Here is a 20,517-nt window from a genome sequence, read left to right as displayed (position 1 = left end):
ACCACCTCGGTCACGGAAGGGGGCTGCAAAAGCGCCTCACCTTCTTCAGCAATCATATGCCTGGGAGGAATGGCAGATGCTAAGCGGACATCGTCTGAGGCCCTAAGCCTGGGGCCTTTTTCCTTTTCCCACTTATGCTTAGGTAAATCAGCTTCAAATCAACTGGCTGACACCATAATACACAGTCTGACGCTTCACTAAGATGCCCAGCTAAAATCTCAGCCCTACATCCAATAGCTCAAGAATTGCATACAGCACAGAAACGACAGATGGGAGCACTGTGATTTGGGTCCAAGCAAGTTGCACAAAAAGAACGTCAGTGTGGAATCAGTTTCCCACAACAAAAACAATTATTGTTTTTCTCTGACATTAGTCAAAAAATATAAAAAGGTTCCCCAACAGGGTAGTTACCTTTCTGAAGTCTCCTATTGGGTGCAGACTGACCAACCCACTGACTGAATCTCTGCTTCGGGCTCAGACAGCAAGAATTCAGATCATGATATTGGTGGTCTCCCCTTACCCTAACCGATATCTGTGCGCTCTGGTGTGTCTGCCAGCTGTAGGAGGAGGAAGAGTTTTCTCTGGTAGTCAGGCCAGCCAAGGGCATTCGCAGCAGGAAACCCCACAAGTCAGGACTGCAAAAGTGAAACACATAGAACATCAAAATATCTGAAGATAGCATACTATGTCTGCCAAGAGGTCTCTTATCCTGAACCTTTTCCACACCTAAAGTGCTCGTTTCTCCCATACCTGAACCAGGTACTGGAACAGCCCCAGAGGATGCGTGTCTGACTCCCATCCTATAGAGGGCTAAAGGTTCACACCAGAGGTTAACAGGGAAAAAGGTAAGCAGTATTCAAGTCAGCTTAAGGTAACAGATTAACAAACTATAAGCGGAAAAGTACAGATTTGTACCTACCATAAATGTAGATGTCCGATAGATATGCAACTGCAGTCCTGACATATGGGTTGTCCTGCCTCAGGCAGCCCTTTGGTCGGCTGGATTCCAAAGTCTGGGTCCGGCGTCGGCTGATGTCGCCTCTTCCCCGACGTCAGAGCGGCTGGGGTATAAAAGCATCAGCCGACGCCATCTTCTCCAGTGTTTCTTGCCCCAAATGCCCTCCAAGGAAGGCTAAATTTAGAGAATGGAGAAAAATTCCAGACATGCACAACAGTAATAAACAGATACACCATAACAGATATCCCCAGCTAATTTGAAAAAGGGGGAGTGGACCCAAAAAAGAGGATAACAGAGGGGTAGGAGGGAGGGAAAACCTGACTGCAGTTGCATATCTATCGGACATCTACATTTATGGTAGGTACAAAACTGTACTATGTCCTTCAAGAATGCAACTGCAGTCCTGACATATGGGTTGAATACCATAGCCAAGCTGGGGTGGTAGGATCTAAGATAAGGATGGTGTAGCTAAAATGCCCTGCAGGACTGCAGAAGCAAAGCCTGCTCGGGATCTGGAATATAAAGGCAGGTTGTAATGTTTGGAAAATGTATGCACGGAGCTCCATGTAGCAGCTTCTAGAATGTCCTTTGTAGCTACCCCTCTTAGAAAGGCTGTGGAGGTGGCTGTAGCTCTGGTGGAGTGTGGCCTGATATTGGCTGGTACACCTTTTCCATGGAAAAAGTAGCAGAATCTGATGCAGTCTCCAATCCATTTTGAAATTGTTTGTTTGGAAATTGCCTTTCCTTGTACTCCAGCAGCGTAAGCTACAAATAGTTGGTCAGACTTTCTGTTGGCCTTTGTTCTGTCCAAGTAGTAGCGCAATTGTCTGTGTATGTCCAAAGTGTGCAGAAGCTTTTCTCCTTTATTTTGAGGATTGGGAAAGAAAGTAGGCAGGTGAATTGCTTGATTTAGAGAAACCCTGGATATCACTTTTGGCATGAATGAAGGATTGGTTCTTACAGAGACTCTGTCCTGATGGAAAATGAGAAATGGAGGTACTGCCATGAGGGCCTGCATCTCCGAGACTCTTCTTGCTGAAGTAATTGCCAACAGGAAAACTGTTTTCCAGGAGAGAAATTGCAATTCTGAAGATGCTGCTGGCTCAAAAGGAGGAAGAGTTAATTTTTCCAAGACGAAGTTGAGGTCCCATGCAGGCACTGGTGGTTTTCTTGGAGGTTTGATATTCTTTATCCCTCTTAGAAACTGTCTTAGCAAAGGATGTGAAAACACAGGTGGATCACAGTTGTATTTTGCTGAAATTGCTGAACCGTGTATTTTTATGGAAGAATATGAAAGGCCATTGTGAAGCATTTCTGCCAAGTATTCTAGTATCTGTGGGATGCTCATTACTGATGCATCCTGACCCTTGTTGGCATTCCAGATGTTGAATCTCTTCCATTTGGCTGAATAAGTTTTTCTGGTGGAAGGCCTGCGTGCTTCCAGTAAGATCTCTTGAACTTTTTTGGAGAGAGAGATATGGGGAGAAGTCATGGAACCCTCCAAGCTGTCAGTTGCAATGATTGCAGGTTGGGATGAACAGTCCTGTAATTGTGCCGAGTTACAAGCAGAGGCCATTGAGGCAGGGGCCACGGCTTGGTACGAGTTATGTTCCTTAGTAATGGATACCAGTGCTGTCTTGGCCAGTCTGGAGCTATCAAAATGCCTTTTGGCTGTTCTGCTTTGATCTTCAGCAACACCTTGGTCATTAATGGTAGAGGTGGGAATAGAGAATTCCAGCTGAAGGAGAGAGCATCCATTCTCCAGGCTTGAGGATGGTGTGTCCTTGAGCAGAACTTCTTCAGATGATGATTGAGGTGTGAGGCAAAGAGATCTATGTCCGGCCTTCCCCATGTAGGAGTTATTTGTGAAAAAATGTCTGGATGCAACATCCATTCGTGCGGGTCCATAATGTTTCTTCTTCGACTGTCCGCCAGAACATTGTCCTTGCCTGGAACAAACTGGGATTGCAACTGTATGTTCAGTTTCAGGGACTTTTCCCAAAGAGTCATTGTTAGTCTGCAGAGGGGGGGGGGGGTAAGAATGGGTGCCTCCCTGTTTGTTTATGTACCACATAACAGTGGTGTTGTCTGTCTTTATTAGCAGATGACCTTGCTGAAGACATTTTCCGAAGGCCTCGATTGCATGAATCACTGCCAACATCTCTTTTTGATTGATGTGCAGATGCAATTCCCGGGGTGCCCATTGCCCTTGAATGCATCTGCCCTCCATGTGCGCCCCCATCCATGATCTGAGGCGTCTGTTGTAATGATTTGGCTTGCTTGAGGTTTGTTGAAAGACATGCCTTTGTTTAGCTGGCTTGCTTGTGCCCACCACAAAAATTCCTTTTGGAGACATGGAATGAGTGGAATAATTGCTTCTAAGTTGTGGCTGTGTTGAGACCATAAACTTTTAATGTACCATTGTAGTTTTCTCATGTGTAGTCTTACCAGTGGAATCAGAAGAATGCAAGATGCCATGAAACCCAGGGCCTGCAGGATTTTCCTTGCAGTCATCTGGGTGTGCTTTGCTAGGCTTTTGAAGTAATCTGGTAATTGTTCTTGTTTTTCTTCTGTGAGGAAAGCCATTTGTGAGTTTGTGTCCAGTTTGGCTCCTAGAAAAATTATTTGTTGGGATGGCAGTAGTCTTGATTTTTGATTGTTGACTGTGTATCCCAAAGCCTGTAGTAAGTGAAGGACATAGTCCAAGTTTCTTATCAAGGCTTGTTTGCTGTCCGCTTGTATAAGGCAGTCGTCCAGGTAAGGGTATATTTGTATCCCCTGAAGTCTGCAATGTGCAATTACCGATGCCAGGCATTTCGTGAATACTCTGGGGCACAGTAGATAAGCCAAAAGGCAATGCTGAGAATTTATAGTGCTCTGACCCTGCAAGAAATCTGAGGTATCTTCTGCAGCTGTGTCTGATTGGGACATGCAGGTATGCCTCCTTGAGGTCCAGAGTAACCAGCCAAGACCCCTTGCCCAGCATGGGAAGAAGTTGCTGTAACGTCGGCATTTTGAATTTTGGCACAATGAGAAAAGTGTTTAGAGCGGACAAGTCCAGTATAGGTCTCCATTGCTTTTCTTTTCTTGGAACAAGGAACAGTCTTGAGTAGAATCCCTGGCCTTGTTCCTGAGGAGGAACCTTTTCTATTGCTTTGATTTGTAGCAGCTTTGAAACTTGTATGAGTGCTTCTGCCCTTTGATTTTGTGGCAGGTTTGGCATGCCTTGTCTTGTTGGTAAGGTATGGAAGTGGAACCTGTAACCTTTGTCTATTATGTCCAAAATCCATTTGTCCTTTGTAAAAACGTGCCAATATTTTGAAAATAAAGATAATTTTCCGCCTAAAGGTGCTTCTCTTTGAGCCTTGGTCGGCGGTGTCTAAGTTAAGTCATTGTGATTGTCCCTGTGGAGCAGTAGAAGTCCCTGCGCCACTTCTCTTGATTAGTTGGTTGCCATTGGCGGCCCCTGTAGGAGCCTCGGTATTGCCCTCTACCTCGAGCATGCCTGTTTTTTCCCCTTTGGAACTAGTCTGTGTCTGGAAAGGACCAATTCTTCGAAGGCCAATTCCTGCTGAACCTTGGTGGCTGAACCTGGAGAAAATCTTTGACTGTTTGTACTGATTTAGCCTTTTCCTCAATTGATTTCAACACACCCTGTGCATTATCACCAAATAGCTTGCGTTTTTCCAGAGGTGCATCTAGAAGCTTTACTTTAACATGATCTGGCAATGTCTGTTCTTTCAACCAAGCATGTCTACGTATGATGGCCCCTGTCATAGCTGCCTTACATGAAGCTTCCAATGCATCATAACCACACTGAAGAAAATGATTGCTAACCTGCTGAGTATTATGAACCAAATCCTGCAAGGCCTTCCTATCTAAAGGCTCAGGAGAGGCTAACTTTTTCTGCAAATCATCCAGCAAGAAATCCTGATACTGAAACATATGAAAAAGACAGTTAAGTGCCCTCATGGCAAGGGTGGTTGAGGTATAAACTTTTTTACCCCACCTCTCCAGGGACCTAGATTCCCTGTCTGCGGGCAAAGGATTTTTGGCCGTGGAAGTGGCCACTCCTTTGGGCCCCTGAGAAATAGTTTCTAGATCAACAGAGTGGGCCTTAAAGAGATGTTTATGAGTTTCAGGAACCCTGTAATATCTGTCTGGCTTGACAGGAGCAGGAGGGAGAGAATCAGGAGAAGTACTGGAGTCTGAGTACACATCATCCAATACATCTAACACTGGGGGTATAGCTAAAGGCCTGTGCTGGGGTAACTTAAGGAAAGTCCGAAGCCTTTTCCTGGAGTCGGAGAAATCCTGGCCCTGCCACTGAAAATGCTCTCTCATGGAGTGGAGAATTTCCCGAAAGAAATATCCTCAGGAGGAGAGGCAGAGGGAATGGATTCATCAGCATCAGAATCCTCGTAGGCCGGGAAGGATTCTTCCTGGGAATCTGAATGGCCTGACTCACCAGAGGCTTCATCTGAGGAAAGGGTATCTGCCTGCTCAACCCTAGGCCTTTTGTCTGAAGGCGGCTGAGAACCTCTGTCTGGATGAGCCTGAGAGCCCCTGATTAAAGAAATTAGATCTGCAGCTAAAGTCATGATCTGTTTATCAGAAGTGGGACCCTGTGAAAAAGATTTAGGAGGGTGAGACTTAGCCTGGCTGGCAGCCTTAGCACGTGTGTAGGCCTTGATGGACATAGACACAGGAGGCCTAGCTGCACGACGTGCTGGAGTAACTTTGTCCACCGGTATGGTGTCAGGCAAATCTTGGGCTTCGGTTTCAGGAGGAAAATCAACAACCGGCACCGGGGTAGCCTCCGGGACCGAAGTGTGCGGTAAAGCGGTGTCGTCGGCCTGGAGCGGTTGAATTACCGCCTCCAAAGAGACCGATGCACTCGTGGTAGGCTTTAGCGTGGTGTCGGTGGAAGTCGCGGGCCGTGAAGGTCTGTCCCGGTCCTTCCGTTTTTTGGAAATATGTGCTGTCGGTAGTTCCGACGGTATGATATAGGAGTAATCTTCCCCAAAAAAGTCTTCAGCAAATTTTGCCCGGCGCCTAAGTGTGCGCTTATTGAAGCAAGCACAGGCAGCACAGGCCGAGACGTTGGGTTCTGGGCCGAGGCAGGGAAGGCAGTAAGAATGGAAGTCCTTATGAGGTATTTGTTTACCACAAGACAAGCAATTATTAACTTTTGCAGTTTTATCTGACATCGGCTGAGGCAAGAAAAGGTTCCCCAACGGGGTACTTAGCTTTTTGATGACTTCGGTATCTGAAAACACAGGAGCTGGCCGACCGGCACTTGCGAACTGCTTCTGCTTCGGGCATCGCGCAACAAGAAAGACTGGAGAAGATGGTGTCGGCTGATGCTTTTATACCCCAGCCGCTCTGACGTTGGGGAAGAGGTGACATCAGCCGACGCCGGACCCAGACTTTGGAATCCGGCCGACCGAAGGGCTGCCTGAGGCAGGACAACCCATATGTCAGGACTGCAGTTGCATTCTTGAAGGACATCATGTTTTTTCTTTTTTTTTTGTTTTGTTTTAGGTGTAACTGGTTTTCATGGGGAAGGAGCAGCTGTTATCTAGATTCAAGCCATGGGGGAAAACCCACCAGCCAAATTAATATGCCGACACTATTAAAGGTTGACTAAGGGCAGCAATAATAAAAAATATAAAACTATACTCCCACACAGCAAACAGGGCTAAACTGAAAAAAAAAAAAAAAAAAAAAAAGTCTACAATCAGCACAGGGTGGTAAACAGCACTGCACAAAGTCACAATACCAAGTAAAATTCACTAACCGATATACCCTTAAATAAAAAGTTTTAAAACAGCATAAATAAGCATTTGTTCAGAGATTCCCTTGTTAGAAATGAAAAAAAAAACTCTTCCCAGAAAATACTAAGTAATTTATGATAACATTGTGATTTGACGATAAAAAAAAAAAAAAAGCTATTCTCTTACTATTACAAAAATAAAGAAAAAAAAATGAAAACTGCAATGTGTTCCTAGCAGGACTTCAAAATGAAGTAGATAAACAAGAGAAACGGGCCTCCTGGCACACTGGCATCCTGCTTTCAGTCCCTAGTATTCAACTGACACCACTGAACTTAGTTTTTCCAATACAAGCCATAAAGCACTTTTAAAAAGCCCCATAACTACATAAACACAGTATTAAGCATGTAAGTTAGAATTCCCAGAGAATTTAACAGCAGTATAAAACAGCAAGAATATTAAAATAAAAAGTTTACACACAACACAATCTTTTAAAATATATAAAGAAATAGAACAACAATAATAATAATAAAAAGGAAGAAAAGCTCCCAAAGGGATCTCATCTGAGTCTGGAATTTATCCATGCAAGGTGCTGTGAAGATTCAACTGAACGAGTCCTACAGCTGGCAATAAGACTTCATAACTGACCTTCTGTGACAGGGATTTGGCTTCTCCTGATGGGGTGGAGGTTAGCCAACCCTCTACCCTTTCTTGGCTGACGGGGATAAAGAAAAGGAACAGTGTATCCTCAGGTGACTATATGCAACACCCATGAGTCCTAAGTGATGGCCTTTCAGGTTAGCAGGTCTACTGATAAGCACCCTTAACTGCCTCTAGAATGAAGAAATCGGCACTCTTTCAGGAGTGCTGAAAGGATTTTTCTGAAAAGGGTCCAAAAAATCCTTAGTCCTGCAGACTGCTTCTGCCTCTAGGGTGACATTCATTAAAACCATGGGTGGATCTGTCCGTGGAAATGTCTTTGGTGAAACCCTGCAATTTTCTGAACCCCATCTTCTTCCCTCCTCATTGATTCCCTGAAAAGGTCCTCTGAGGAGATGAAGGGCGAACTCCCATGGCAGACAGGGTCTTTCCATCCTTCTCACTCCTGGTGAGTGTGTCCTTACCCTTAGGTTCAAAAAAAGTAGAACAACCAAAAGGGGTATTAAGGACATCTTAAAGCTTTCCATAAAAATCACATGACCACATCCAGATGTGATGGCATATGTTTATACAGATGCCTGCTGTTCGCTGCTCACTGTTTCATCAGTTGCACTGGACAGCAGGTGCACCGAAATGTTGGAAAGTGATAGCTGGGAGTCCAGACTTTTTTTGGACGGCCAAAGGCAAATTACCTGAGAGAATCTGTTAGCTCCTTGGTCATTTCTCTCTGGAAACATTAAACATAAGCCAGGTAGTTCAGTGCTCTAAGGGAAAAGGTTGCTGAAATGCAAGTCCTTTCCCTAAAACTGTCCAGAGCCCTAGATTCCCTATTAGAGAGATGGACAGAAGTACTCTCTTCAGAGTTCTTTCTTACTGGCAACTGCTACAACTATAGTATCTACTAGGGGACCTTTACTCCAGTGAATCCTGGTTCTAGTAAGAAGTTGTCAGTTTTTTAGGTATAGGCTTCGTGGTGTCAGGCTCCTTTCAAGGCCCTCTCAACCACCAAATCACAGATGGCATCAGTTTGTGGGACCACCCAGGTGGTGGAAGAGCCAGATCCAAAAGCCTCCAGGAACACGGACTCTTCTGGGAAAGGTGCATCAGTGGACAAACCTCCCCCTTCTGTTTCATAGGATTTCGCCAAAAGTCACGTCTCTGAAGGGGGATCTGGGGGAGCCTTCCTCTCCATCCAAATCATGTCTTCCATAACAGATTCGGGTGAGAAATCTAAATGTCTCCTTTTACAAGTTTGTTTCTTATGGATATGATTAAGAGCTTCAGGTGACCAGTCTGAATCAGACTGGGAGCTCACAGAACTTCTGAGACTTTTGGAAGCTGACTGTCCCTGTCATCAAGGAGACTGAAGTGGAAAAAGAAAAAGATGAGGATAGATCAGAGCACAATGGAGGCACCCCTTCTCTTGTTGCAAGAAACAACTCATAGACATTGAAAGCAGAGTCATAAGTCATTACAAAGGAGGGCTCTCGAGAAGCAAGAGCCAAGAGAACTCCAATGCTGACTTGTGCTGGTTTTGAAGCCAATATTAGGGTTGAGCTGTCAACAGCAGATGCCCAACAGGAATTGAAGGATCCAAAAGTCACAGAGCCAATCAATCCTCTCAGGCTCAGACTCTGTAGCTTTAGCTCCATTTCTCTTACTGATCCGACAAGGTCGGAGTCCGTAGACAGTGGAGTAAAGTTAGAGAGTCAAAGTGGTGAGGAATATGCACACAAAAGTGCTCCTGAGACGTTCAGGTCAATGGACTGCAGATCGGATTATCACAGTAAATAGTGGAGGGGTCGGAGACTAAGCAGAGATAACCCCCAAATGAATCTGCATTTGAAGAAATTTCTGCATCATTCTGTTAACATCAGCTTCAGTGATGCTCCTCAAAGAATGGACTGATCTAGAGAAGAGGCTATCAAAAACCTAGACTACACCCTCTGCTCTTGCAGGACAAGTAACAGTCACTGACAGGCTCCAGTGAAAAATTTAGCAGAGGTATAGCAGATTGGATCCGACTAGACTATGGATCCAATTACTTCACAATTTTTGGTGCCGGACTGGAGAGGACCGCTGGATTGGGGTTCCATTTTTTAGGCTTTCTGGGTCTTTTTTTTTTTTTTCCCAGGAGTCTCGCTTTCTTGATTTTTTTTTTTTTACCTTCCTTATCTTTTTCCTTCTGTTTAGATTTGTCTGTAACCTTGGAGAAAGGAGATGCAGTGGAATGAGAAAAACCCAAGTGAGCAGGTGAAAGACCTTGCAGGAGAACTTTGTCCCCGTGTGAAAGTGGGTCACTCCCAAACAGTATATGTAAAGAATGAATTTTGGGATAACATTTGTAACATTTTTTAAATATTCTGTCCAACAATTTTGCACCAGTCTTGAAATAACTACAACAGCAGCAGCAAAAAACACTTCTAAGACAATAATACTATTGATTATCAGCACACCAACAGAAGAATAAACACACTAAGTACAGCCAAGAAAAACTTGTTCCTAGAAAATCTAATAATCCTAACTACACATGGATAGAAAATACACACACACACGCACACACACACACACACACACACACACACACACACACACACACACACACACACACACACACACACACACACACACACACACAGCCTTATTCTAAATATATAACAGCATCTCAGTTTTCTTAACAGAATCTTAATATAGGGATGAAAGAAAAAAAAGTGCAAAGCACAAGCCTTATAGAGAAAAAAATCTGAAAATTTTGGTTTACTTCTCGAAGAGATGAGGAAGCGCACAGTCCTTGAAACAGGTTCAGGGGGCAAACAAGTTATGAGGTATTCCGAGGGAAAGGGAGTTATGGGTAGGGGAGGAGTCAGAGCTCTGGATTCACATGTTTTGAGGTACCAAGGCTGGATCCGAGTCGGATCACAATCCTATCAGTTAAATCAGATGAAAATGGACTCTGGATCTAGATTTGCCAAATGCGTGCTCTACCATGACAGGTCATGATAGCTACAAAACAGATAAGGAAATAGAACAGCAGTATGATGAAAAGCTTCATAAACACCAGTGTAAGCAACATCCCAGACTCAAAGTCTTTCTGTTATTACTGAACATCAAGCTTTGCTACTTGACTGAGGGTAAAGCAGCACCAAGCTTTCTACGTTGGCAGGGAGGATTCTACATTGCATCTGTACAACTTACAAAACTGTGGAAATAACCACCAGAAACCAGTTTATATATATTTTTTTCAGAATGTGCAATCTGCCCTTGTTTACTTCCAAAGTCACACACACTTGAAGAATACAATACCAGCTTCCTGAAGTTGAGCGATTTCACAGTCAAAACAAGAATCAAATTATTTTCCCCTCATACTTCAAAGCTGATATTCTAACCGGTGGCTTTACAAACAGAAGCTCCAAAAGTCATGGATCCAGGAGATGCAGCAGTAACAACATAAACCAGTCACAGGAAAAAAATCTCCAAATTCTAGAACTGCCAAGGATTACAAAAGCATCTGTATTTCAAATAAACTGAAAAACATATTGCATGTCTCTTTCACCCACATCTTTTACTGTTGCCTAAAAGCACTATTAAACAGCTTTCCAAAAATAAAGGCTACAACTAGTTGTGAAAATGAGTACACTTATAGCAGCAAGACAAATAATAAAAGTACTATGAAACTGCTTTCAAATCACTTACTTGATTCATTTCCTCCAGGAGGATGGTAGAATGACAAACCTAATGATATTATAGCTGCGATCTCTAAAATAATTAAAGTCACATCCTGTAATGCTTCCCATACTAACTGAAGAAATGTTTTTGGCTTTTTAGGAGGTATAACATTCTGTCCAAACACTTCTTTTCTTTTTTCAATATCTGCCGGATTGCCACTTAAACCTAAAGAAAGAACATAAACAGGTATCAAACAACTTAGATTATGAATGTCAAACACTGATAAACACCCATGTATAAAATTCTTGACTTTATGCAGTCAATGTTTACGGTGTTTGAAGAAACATATTTTTTTAATTGTCAAGTTAAAGCTATGTGCCAAAAATTTAGGATATACTATGTAAATTCAAGTACAGTCTGGCAAATGCACTTGCCTTATCAGTTTACCTAAAAAGGAAAAGCTAATGCCACAGCAGTAGCCATGCTGCTATTCAGATACCAGCTGTGCTTCAGTCAGTTTTACTTGGCTCAGGAATGTCCCCAGTGCAAGGTTAATGGCCATCTATCACTGAAGTTTGAGCAAGTCCCATACAATTTCAATGCAGCAGAAATCGTCTTCAGTTCTAGTGGCAAACAAGTCAAACTTACAGTCATTAGCATAACAAACAGTAGAAATACCAATGACGGTAAGACTAACCATGCTTTAACTATACACAATTACAAATAAAAAAAGGCTTATTAAAATTTGTTACGTTCTTTCAGGAATCCAAGCCTAATTTCTAATCAGGAAAAACAGTGGCTTTATTAGAGTTAAGCACTGCATTATCTTTCTTCAATATTCACAATATATGGTCAGAATCCAAAGCAGCAGAATGGCTAATATTGAATAACAGACAACTAGGACAGCATAACCCTGTAAAAGTGCTGTCCTTAAGCCTGACCTTCTTGGCATCCAACTTCAGTGCTAACAAAATGCATGCACAGTTGTCTTGAGTTGCAGCATTAAATATCTCCTTGACATACACATCTGAAAAATGCAAAACTATCAACCAGTCATAGGACAGGCATTACTCAATGTCTTGTTACATAAAGGCAATACTATGGGGCAATGAGATGGGCAAAATTTATCTGAACATAGTAGAGCCTTGTCTCCATTTTATACAGCAGAAATGGTTGGTCAATACTTCTGTCCTTTCTACACAACATGCAACTTGCCTATATGCATATCCCAGGTACAAAGTACTCATTCTACTTTATTTTTTTATGTTGGGAAAAATAGTGGCAACTAAATAGGTTGAGTGAATAAACAGAAAACAGCATTTAAAATCGTCTTCTACCATACTGCTTGATATTTTAGGATATGAAACTATGTGTGCAGTCTGCTAGGAGTTGCCCCTCCAATGTGTTACGATTATTCAATTTTGTAAAGCTTTTCAACATATTAGCTACACCAAAAGAAATTGTCCTTGGCCCATCCATCTTGGTGGTTCCAAATACATCCCTCCAGATAGCTTTTCAATGTGCTCCTACAGAAATAACTTCTTTACACTGTGCCTAATGGGAAAATGAAGGAAGATTAAAGGGTACACTATCATCTTGCAGCAAGAGTTCAAAAAGCTAGAACAGAGAGAATGCCAACACGATGCATAAAAAGAAGTTATGTACCTACCATAACGTTCCATGTTAGTTGTCTCCTCTCGCCTTCTTTCTTGCGGGTTGGGTTTGGAGCCGATCTTCAGCTCCGACTCGGCCATTTCTAAAGCTCGAGGCCTCCCCATATCCCATGATGCCTGGCGCTAGAAACCCAGATCTCATTTGGTGAGACTAACAGCAGACAAAGTAATGAAGGAATCCTATCCCATCATACCTAAGCCAAACTATAGAGACTACTAGGTAGAGTGGGATAGTCAGAGAAGACTCAGCCAGTGTAAATCCATAGAGAAACTCTTCTCGGTCTAGTAGGATAGGGGGATGGAGGGTGGGACGCAAGAAAGAAGGTGAGAGGAGACAACTAACATAGAACGTTATGGTAGGTACATAACTTCTTTATGTTAAATAGTCTATCTCGCCTTCATTCTTGCTGGTTGGGACAGCGTCCCTAGCACCTAATATCCTGGGTGGCTCAGTGGAACAGACTCTTCAGAACAGTGGAACCAAAATCAGCTCTGTTCCTGGAAACCACGTCCAGCTTATGATGAGAGATGAAGGTACGAGGATTCGCCCAAGTGGCCGCTGCACAAATAGATTCCACGGGCAACCTAGCTTGAAACGCAACAGAAGTGGCTAATGCTCTGGTGGAGTGGCCCTTAGGTTTAACAGGCAATTCTTTCTTCCTGAGCTGATAGATAAAGATTATGATAGAAGTCAGCCATCTAGATAAAGCTACTTTTGATACTGGTAGGCCTTGTTTGCCCTCTGCATAAGAGAGGAAAAGCTGATCCGATTTTCTGAAGTCCTTAGTCCTATGCAAATAAAAGCGCAGTTGCCTGTGAGCATCTAAGTTATGTAACTTATATTCTCCCCTGTTGGAATGGTTGGGAAAAAATACAGGAAGGTCAATGGACTGGTTCAAGTTATTCTCAGAAGAGACTTTAGGAAGGAAGGAAGGGTTAGTCCTAAGAGCAACCCTGTCTTTGTGGAACACTAGGTATGGGGGACGGATACAAAGAGCCTGCAGTTCAGAAACTCTTCTCTCCGAAGTAATTGCTACCAGAAAAAGTGTTTTCCAAGATAATAACTTCAAAGAACAGGAAGCTGCAGGTTCGAAGGGGGGCAAAATTAGAGAGGATAGAATCAAATTCAGATCCCATGGGGGTGGAGGATCCCTAACCGGGGGCCTGAGCAGAGTGGTTCCTTTGAGGAAGGCCTTACAAAACTTATGAGACATTATACTACTTTCTGAAAGGCCAATGTGAAAATTTGAAATTGCGGCTAACTGCACTCTAATTGTAGCGGAAGCGGACCCAGAATGAAAGAGCTCCGCAAGAAATTCCAGGATGTGGTGAACAGGGGCTGAAAAGGGGTCTATATTCTTGGCCTCTGCCCAGGAAGAAAAACGTTTCCACTTACTAGCGTAAGTTTTTCTAGTGGTAGACTTGTGCGATGATAAAATGATTTCACGCACCAATTGGGAGATATCAGGAAGCCTGGCTAGGGTTGGAAGTGGAGCAACCAAGCTGTAAGCTTGAGAGATTGTAGGGAATAACGCAGCCCGCCTGATTGATGGATCAGGTCGTCTGGAGCTGGGTCCAGAGTCCAAGGCTGCTCGATAAGATGATGATGAAGGAACGGAAGCCATATTTGTCAAGGCCAGTACAGAACAATGAGGATCATTCTGCAACCCAATACGGTAGCTTTCTGAATCAGCTTGGGAATTAGGGGAAAAGGAGAGAATATGTACAGAAGTCCCTGAGGCCAATCGTGGACTAGAGCGTCTCTGGGGGAATGCTCTGGATGTGGTAGGAGAGAGAAGAAGTTGCTGCATTTGCTGTTGAAGGGGGTGGCAAAGAGGTCGCAGCAAGGTTGCCCCCATTTGCGGAAGATTTGGTCCGCTACTACTTGATTCAGAGACCACTCGTGAGGCATGAGAATAGCTCTGCTCAGCCTGTCTGCTATGACGTTGGATTTCCCAGGGATGTGCATTGCAGTCAGAAACAGTTGGGAAGAGATTGCCCATTGCCAGAGTCGGAGTGCTTCTCGACATAGGGGGTAGACCAGGTTCCGCCCTGCTTGTTGATGTACCACACGACTGACATATTGTCCGTTTGAATTGCAATTGTCCCGGTAGGAAGAGAGTCCTGAAGAGCTTGCAACGCTAAAAGCGCAGCCCTCATCTCCAAGACGTTTATGTGCAGATATTACTCGAGGTTGCCAGGTACCCTGGACTGTTCTGCCCTGATAATCCCCAACCCCACCTGATCAGGGAGGCATCCGTGGTCACTGTAGCAACTGGAGGGGGAAGTACAAATGGTCTGCCCAGGGGAACTGATGAGACCATCCACCATGCAAGGTGCTTTTTGCATGTTTCTGTGATGATAATCATGTCAGACATGGGAAGCTGCTGGAAGGACCATTGGGTAAAAAGAAGCCATTGGAGGATCCTCATGTGAAAATGTGCCAGCGGGACAAGTATGATTGCTGCTGCCATGAGACCCAGGGTTCGGAGGACAAACCTGGCTTGAATTCTCTTGCATTGTAACAAGACCTGGACATGCCGCTGAATGACCAACACCCTGTCTGGTGGAAGGCTGGCTGACCTGTCTTTTGTATTTAAGTTTGTGCCTATAAAGATGATAGACTGACAAGGCGACAAAGCAGATTTTTCGAAATTTATAGTGATACCTAGTCTGGAGTACGTCTGGATAGTATAGTCTCTGGCTTGCAGAAGGTAATGCCTAGTGGTAGCAGTGAGGAGCCAGTCGTCTAGATACGGAAACACCTGTAATCCTTGCCGTCGCAGGTGAGTGGTAACTACTGCCATACATTTGGTGAACATCCTGGGGGCTGTGGTGAGACCAAAGGGCAGAGCTCTGAACTCATAATGGCTGGCTCCCAGCCGGAAGCGCAGGAATCTTCTGGAGCGCCTGTCCACTTTGATGTGCTAGTACGCATCCTGAAGATCTATGGAGCACATCCAATTGTCCTGATCCAGGAAGGGTAAAATGGACTGCAGAGTGACCATCCGAAACTTCATTCTTTGTACAGACCTGTTTAGTCTGCTGAGATCCAAAATGGGTCTTCAAGTCCCCTGTCTTTTTTGGTACCAAAAAGAACCTTGAGTAAATTCCGTATCCTTGCTGGTCTGCTGGGACTTGCTGGATGGCCCTTTTTCTTAGCAGTTTTGAAACTTCCTGAACTGCTTGATCCCTTAGATTGGGTGGAACATCTGGAAGGGACCTGTTTGACAAAGGAGCGTGAACAAAGGGAATTCTGTAGCCTCCGGATATAACTGACTGTACCCATCTGTCTTGTGTTATTTCTTGCCAGGCTCTTGGGAACACTGACAAAATTCCGACCGCCTCCAGAGGTGGGCAGCCGGGCAACCCTTCAGGGATGCTGGAAGGGCTTGTCAGAGAAAGATTCTCTGCTGCCCTGGTTTTGCGGACCCCCTCTGCCACGAGGGCGGCGTCTGTTATTGTTCCTTCCTCTGCCCCTGGAGGTTAACTCACCACGTGTGTCCGGCAAGGCTCCCTGGGATTTCCAGAACCACATATTTCCACTCTTCTGACCCTTGGGATATGGTCTGGAAGGAGTGGAAAATGGACTCCTATGGCAGAGAGAGTCTTGCCTTCCTGCTCACACCTGGTAAGGGTATCCTTCACCTGTGATCCAAAGAGAAAGAGAGGAACCATCAAAAGGGGTGTTGGTAAAAGACGCTATGAAAGGTTCCGCAAAGTTACATAGCCCCATCCAAGCGTGCCTCCTTAGGGCCACGCCTGTGCCTGTGGCTCTACTCGTCCCATCGGCTACATACGAAATGAACCTCATGGAGGAGTTTACCACTGAGTTAAGAGTCGCCAGCTGGGAGGCTGCCTTAGCCTGGGCCCCCTCAGGTGATGGATCTTGGAGGGCATCTCCAAGTTCTTTCAGGAGATCCCTCTGAAGGCAGGTAAAGTGGCACAGGTAATTCAGGGACCGCATAGACAAGGTCGCTGAAGAGAACATCCGCTTCCCATATCTGCCCATCGTCCTGGACTCCTTGTTAGGGGGATGGACAGATGAAGTTTCAGCCAACTCCTTCTTTGTGGCCACCGCTACCACCATGGCATCAACGGGGATACCTTTGGTCAAGATCTGTTTGGCCTGCAGTGCAGTAATGAATTTGGTCTGTCTTCTAGGGGTTCCACTGTGTCTGGAGCCGTCCACTCCTTCCGAGCCACCACAGACATCAGTGGGTCGAAAGGCGGAGACACCCAGGAGGTGGAAGGTCGGGATCCAAACGCGTCCAGGAATACCGACTCATCCTCGGAAGGGCTTAGGGCAGTCCAGTTCCCCTTCTGCCTAAGCATCTCAAGGATGTCTTAGAAGGAGACATCTTCAGAGGGGGATCTTGGGGACCCTTCCGACTCCTCTAAGTCGGTATCCGATGTGACAGACTCGAGGGAGTCAACATGCTTCCTCTTGCAAGGTGGCTCCTATAAATGATCAGGGGAGGGCGAGGTGGCTCCTATAAATGATCAGGGGAGGCCTCGGAAGAAAAGGATACACCCAAGGGGGTGTCCTGGAGCACTGGATCCCCACGCTTGGGGTCTGGAAGAGGGGCAGAGGCTGATGCAGGCACCCTAGGGGGAGGAGCCGATGGGGTCGACCGTGGGACTGACTTGGGGGCCAGTACACTCCTTATCACCTATAAGGCGTCCCTGCCCAGACGCAGAGTTGGCTCCGGTTCCGAAGAAACCAGAACCCCTCCCAGTACCGAGGGGGACGGCTCCGAGGCAGATGTGGGAGCCGAACTCACACGAGCCAAAGCGCCGAGGGTGACAAGGGTCCGATGCCACTCACACCCTTGGAGCCGACCAGGGAGTCCCAGCACCCAGATCCCTCCAGGGACGGTACCATGGAAGGGATCGGAGCAGACGACGGAACCGAAGGAGAAGGTATCGGAGCCGACGGTTCCATGACTCAAACCCCAACGAACTCCAGCTCTGAGCTCATAGGATGAGTCGGAGGAGGAATCTCTACAGCTGTGGATGGAGCCGAAGCCTGATGAGGGGGCTGGACAACATTATGGCTAGGGCCTGCGATTTCAGCAGCCTACTGACCACTCTTTTCAAGTCATGGTCTGAAAGTCTTGAGGACCGAGAAGAGTAAGATGAGCGATGACTACTCTCCGACTGGAGCAGAGGTGACTTCGGAGCCGAACGTATCGACTCCAGAGAAGGAGACCTGGACCTTTTTCGTCTCTCAGACAGCTCCGAAGAACGTGTCAGAGCAGACTGAGCGAGGAACATCGGTTCCAGCCGGAGCAGAGATGGATAGTATGGCTTCACCCAACGACGGCTCCGAACTGGGAGCCAAGGGTTTAGGTGGCCTAGAAGATTTCACGGGCTGAGCCTTCGCCGGTGAATCTTGGGGTTTAAGTAGACCCCTCAAGATCAATTTGTTTTTGCGCTCCTGCAGGACTCTTGGACTGAACGCATGGCAAATCGAACAAGAGTCCTGCAGGTGCACGGCGCCCAGACAATAAACACAAGTGTGACCATCTGTCAGCAACATCTTCTGACAGCATGAGTCACACTTCTTGAATCCGGACGGCTTAGGATCCTTGGACATCCTAACAAAAGAAATAACCAAGGAAAAAACACACACACCAAAAGGTTAAGGTAACAAATCACAATAAAATATACTACAGTTACCAGAACCACTACACTACAAAAACTATACTGAACTATAGCAAAACTAACTTTTTTTTTTTTCAAAGGGAGATGGGAAGAAAAAAAGGTTATCCTCCAACTTCAACGGACACCTTCTAGATGTAAGGTTATCCTCTAACTTAAACGGAGAACCTTAAGAGAAAGGAGAAAGGGGGAGGGGAAACTCTAAATAAAAACGAATTTGAGGGGAAAAGACAAGGATTCAGACAAAAACACACTATAATTACCAAAGATCTATCTAACGATAATTTCTATGCTAAAAATAACTAGTTTTAAGACAGAAAAAGACACAATATAAAAGTTTTATACGACCCGAGCCAGTAGAGCAACCTCGCAGCAGAAGCGGCAAACGAAAATTGGGTTTCTAGCGCCAGGCATCATGGGATATGGGGAGGCCTTGAGCCAGTATGTAGCTCTCGAGCTTTAGAAGATGGCCGAGTCAGAGCCGAAGATCGGCTCCGAACCCAACCAGCAAGAATGAAGGCGAGATAGACAACTTAACATCTGTAATTTTTGGTACATCATCATTAAGGTACCTTTCCTCATCTTCCTCCTGAGGTGTAAGTAAACTTACCACAACAGCAGATGTCCCATTGATCACTGTTGCAGTAGTCTAAGCTGCATCAGTTATATCCTACATAGGAAACAGCGGAGCAGCTTCCAAAGCTTCAGGGCACCTTCCACACACCCAAATCATTATCCAATTTGAACTAAGCTGACTAAAGTCAGATTTGGGCACCAAGCTCCTCAGATGTTTTATGTCAACAGAGAGGGGACAAAGCCCTGAGAGGACATGGCTAGGGGGAGAGAAGGGGAAAAAAAATGTCCACACCCTAGCATAAAAACAAACACAAAAGGGGGGGGGTGTTCTACTAAAGTTGTGATCAGTTGAACATCTATCCGTTATGGTAAGTTTACTTACACAAATGTAATATGCTCATCATTATGATCACTTTTTTGTAATAGCCTAAGCTATATGGGTAGATTACTACAGCATAGAGGAAATGGGAGGAGGAAGGAGCTAGGTAAAAAAGTAAACGGGGAATGGTCCTAGCAAAATCTGTCCTAGACCTGAAGGAGAAGTCTGAATTACAGTACCTTGTAGAAGTATTCACAGAGGACCAATTTGCTGCTTCTAAAATGCTTGTAGGATCCAATCCTTTCCAAAAGTCTGAGGATGAAGCCAGGGTACTGAAAGGATGGGCCTTCACCCTGTCTGGAACAGTTTTGTTGTGGAGAGAATAAAGTAAAAGCCTGACCAACCACTTTGAAATACCCTTTTTTGACACAGGCTGTTCATTCCTCTAACCTTCACAAATAATGAACTAAGGTGTTCTGAAAGATTTTGTTCTCTCAAGATAGTACCATGAGTTGTCAGTGGACATTCAAGGTAAGAAGTATCCTTTCTCCCTCATTTTTAGGTTCTGGAAAGAAGACAGAGGGATGGATAGTTTGGCTTAAGGTAAACTACAATACCACTTTAGGCATAGATGTCCTATATCACTGTTGCGGTATTCCTGAAAGAAGGGATGTCCTGTCCCAGGCAGCGTGTTGCTCAACCATTATGGAAAAGCTTGAAAATGATTTTGTTTACGACGTACATCACATTTATACTCCTCAAACAGAACGTTGTGCATAAAAGGGAAGCATGGCGCAAATACCCAGAACTTCTGCCACCAGTTCAAACACATTGTTGACAGCCAGTTTGAATCTTTTGCAGCTGTTCTGACTCTTTAGAACACCAGATAAGTGCCCCATTAGGGTTGTTTTTTTTCCCCCTTTTTTTTTAGTGATGGCCCCTCTGTTCCATTTGTGCAAGTTGCTCTAGTCTGGCTTGGCCTATTCTGTGAAGGCCCATTTGTCAGCCATTTCTGCTTGTCGGTGCTTGACTCCTACTATGACTTCTTGTTTTGAGATCAAACAATTTCTTAAAGGCGTTCTGCATATTAGGCCTCCAAGAAAATCTATTGCTCCTCTTTGGGACCTTAATTTTGTTTCGCAAAAACTGACTCAGGCTCCTTTTCAGCCTGCACATTCTGCTGCTTTGCAACATTGTATCTGGAAGACTGTTTTGTTGCTGGCTCAA

The 20,517-nt window shown here is 44.9% G+C and overlaps 1 protein-coding gene across 1 annotated transcript in view; it reads right to left on the bottom strand.

Moving 5' to 3' along the window:
• The window catches only part of ATP2B1 (ATPase plasma membrane Ca2+ transporting 1), a gene marked incomplete in the record, with an annotated part of 2,275,481 nt that overhangs the window by 2,122,737 nt on the left and 132,227 nt on the right, over nucleotides 1-20,517 (bottom strand). Inside the window, 1 exon segment of the mRNA XM_044087859.1 lies at nucleotides 11,086-11,283. Within this exon segment, the coding sequence (XP_043943794.1) occupies nucleotides 11,086-11,283 (198 nt within the window).

The sequence above is a fragment of the Protopterus annectens genome, chromosome 11.part0, assembly GCF_019279795.1.
Source record: "Protopterus annectens isolate FY-2018-M chromosome 11.part0, PAN1.0, whole genome shotgun sequence".
Classification (NCBI taxonomy): domain Eukaryota; kingdom Metazoa; phylum Chordata; order Ceratodontiformes; family Protopteridae; genus Protopterus; species Protopterus annectens.
Note: the sequence above shows the minus strand (reverse complement) of the source record. Positions and strands in the feature narration are given on the sequence as shown.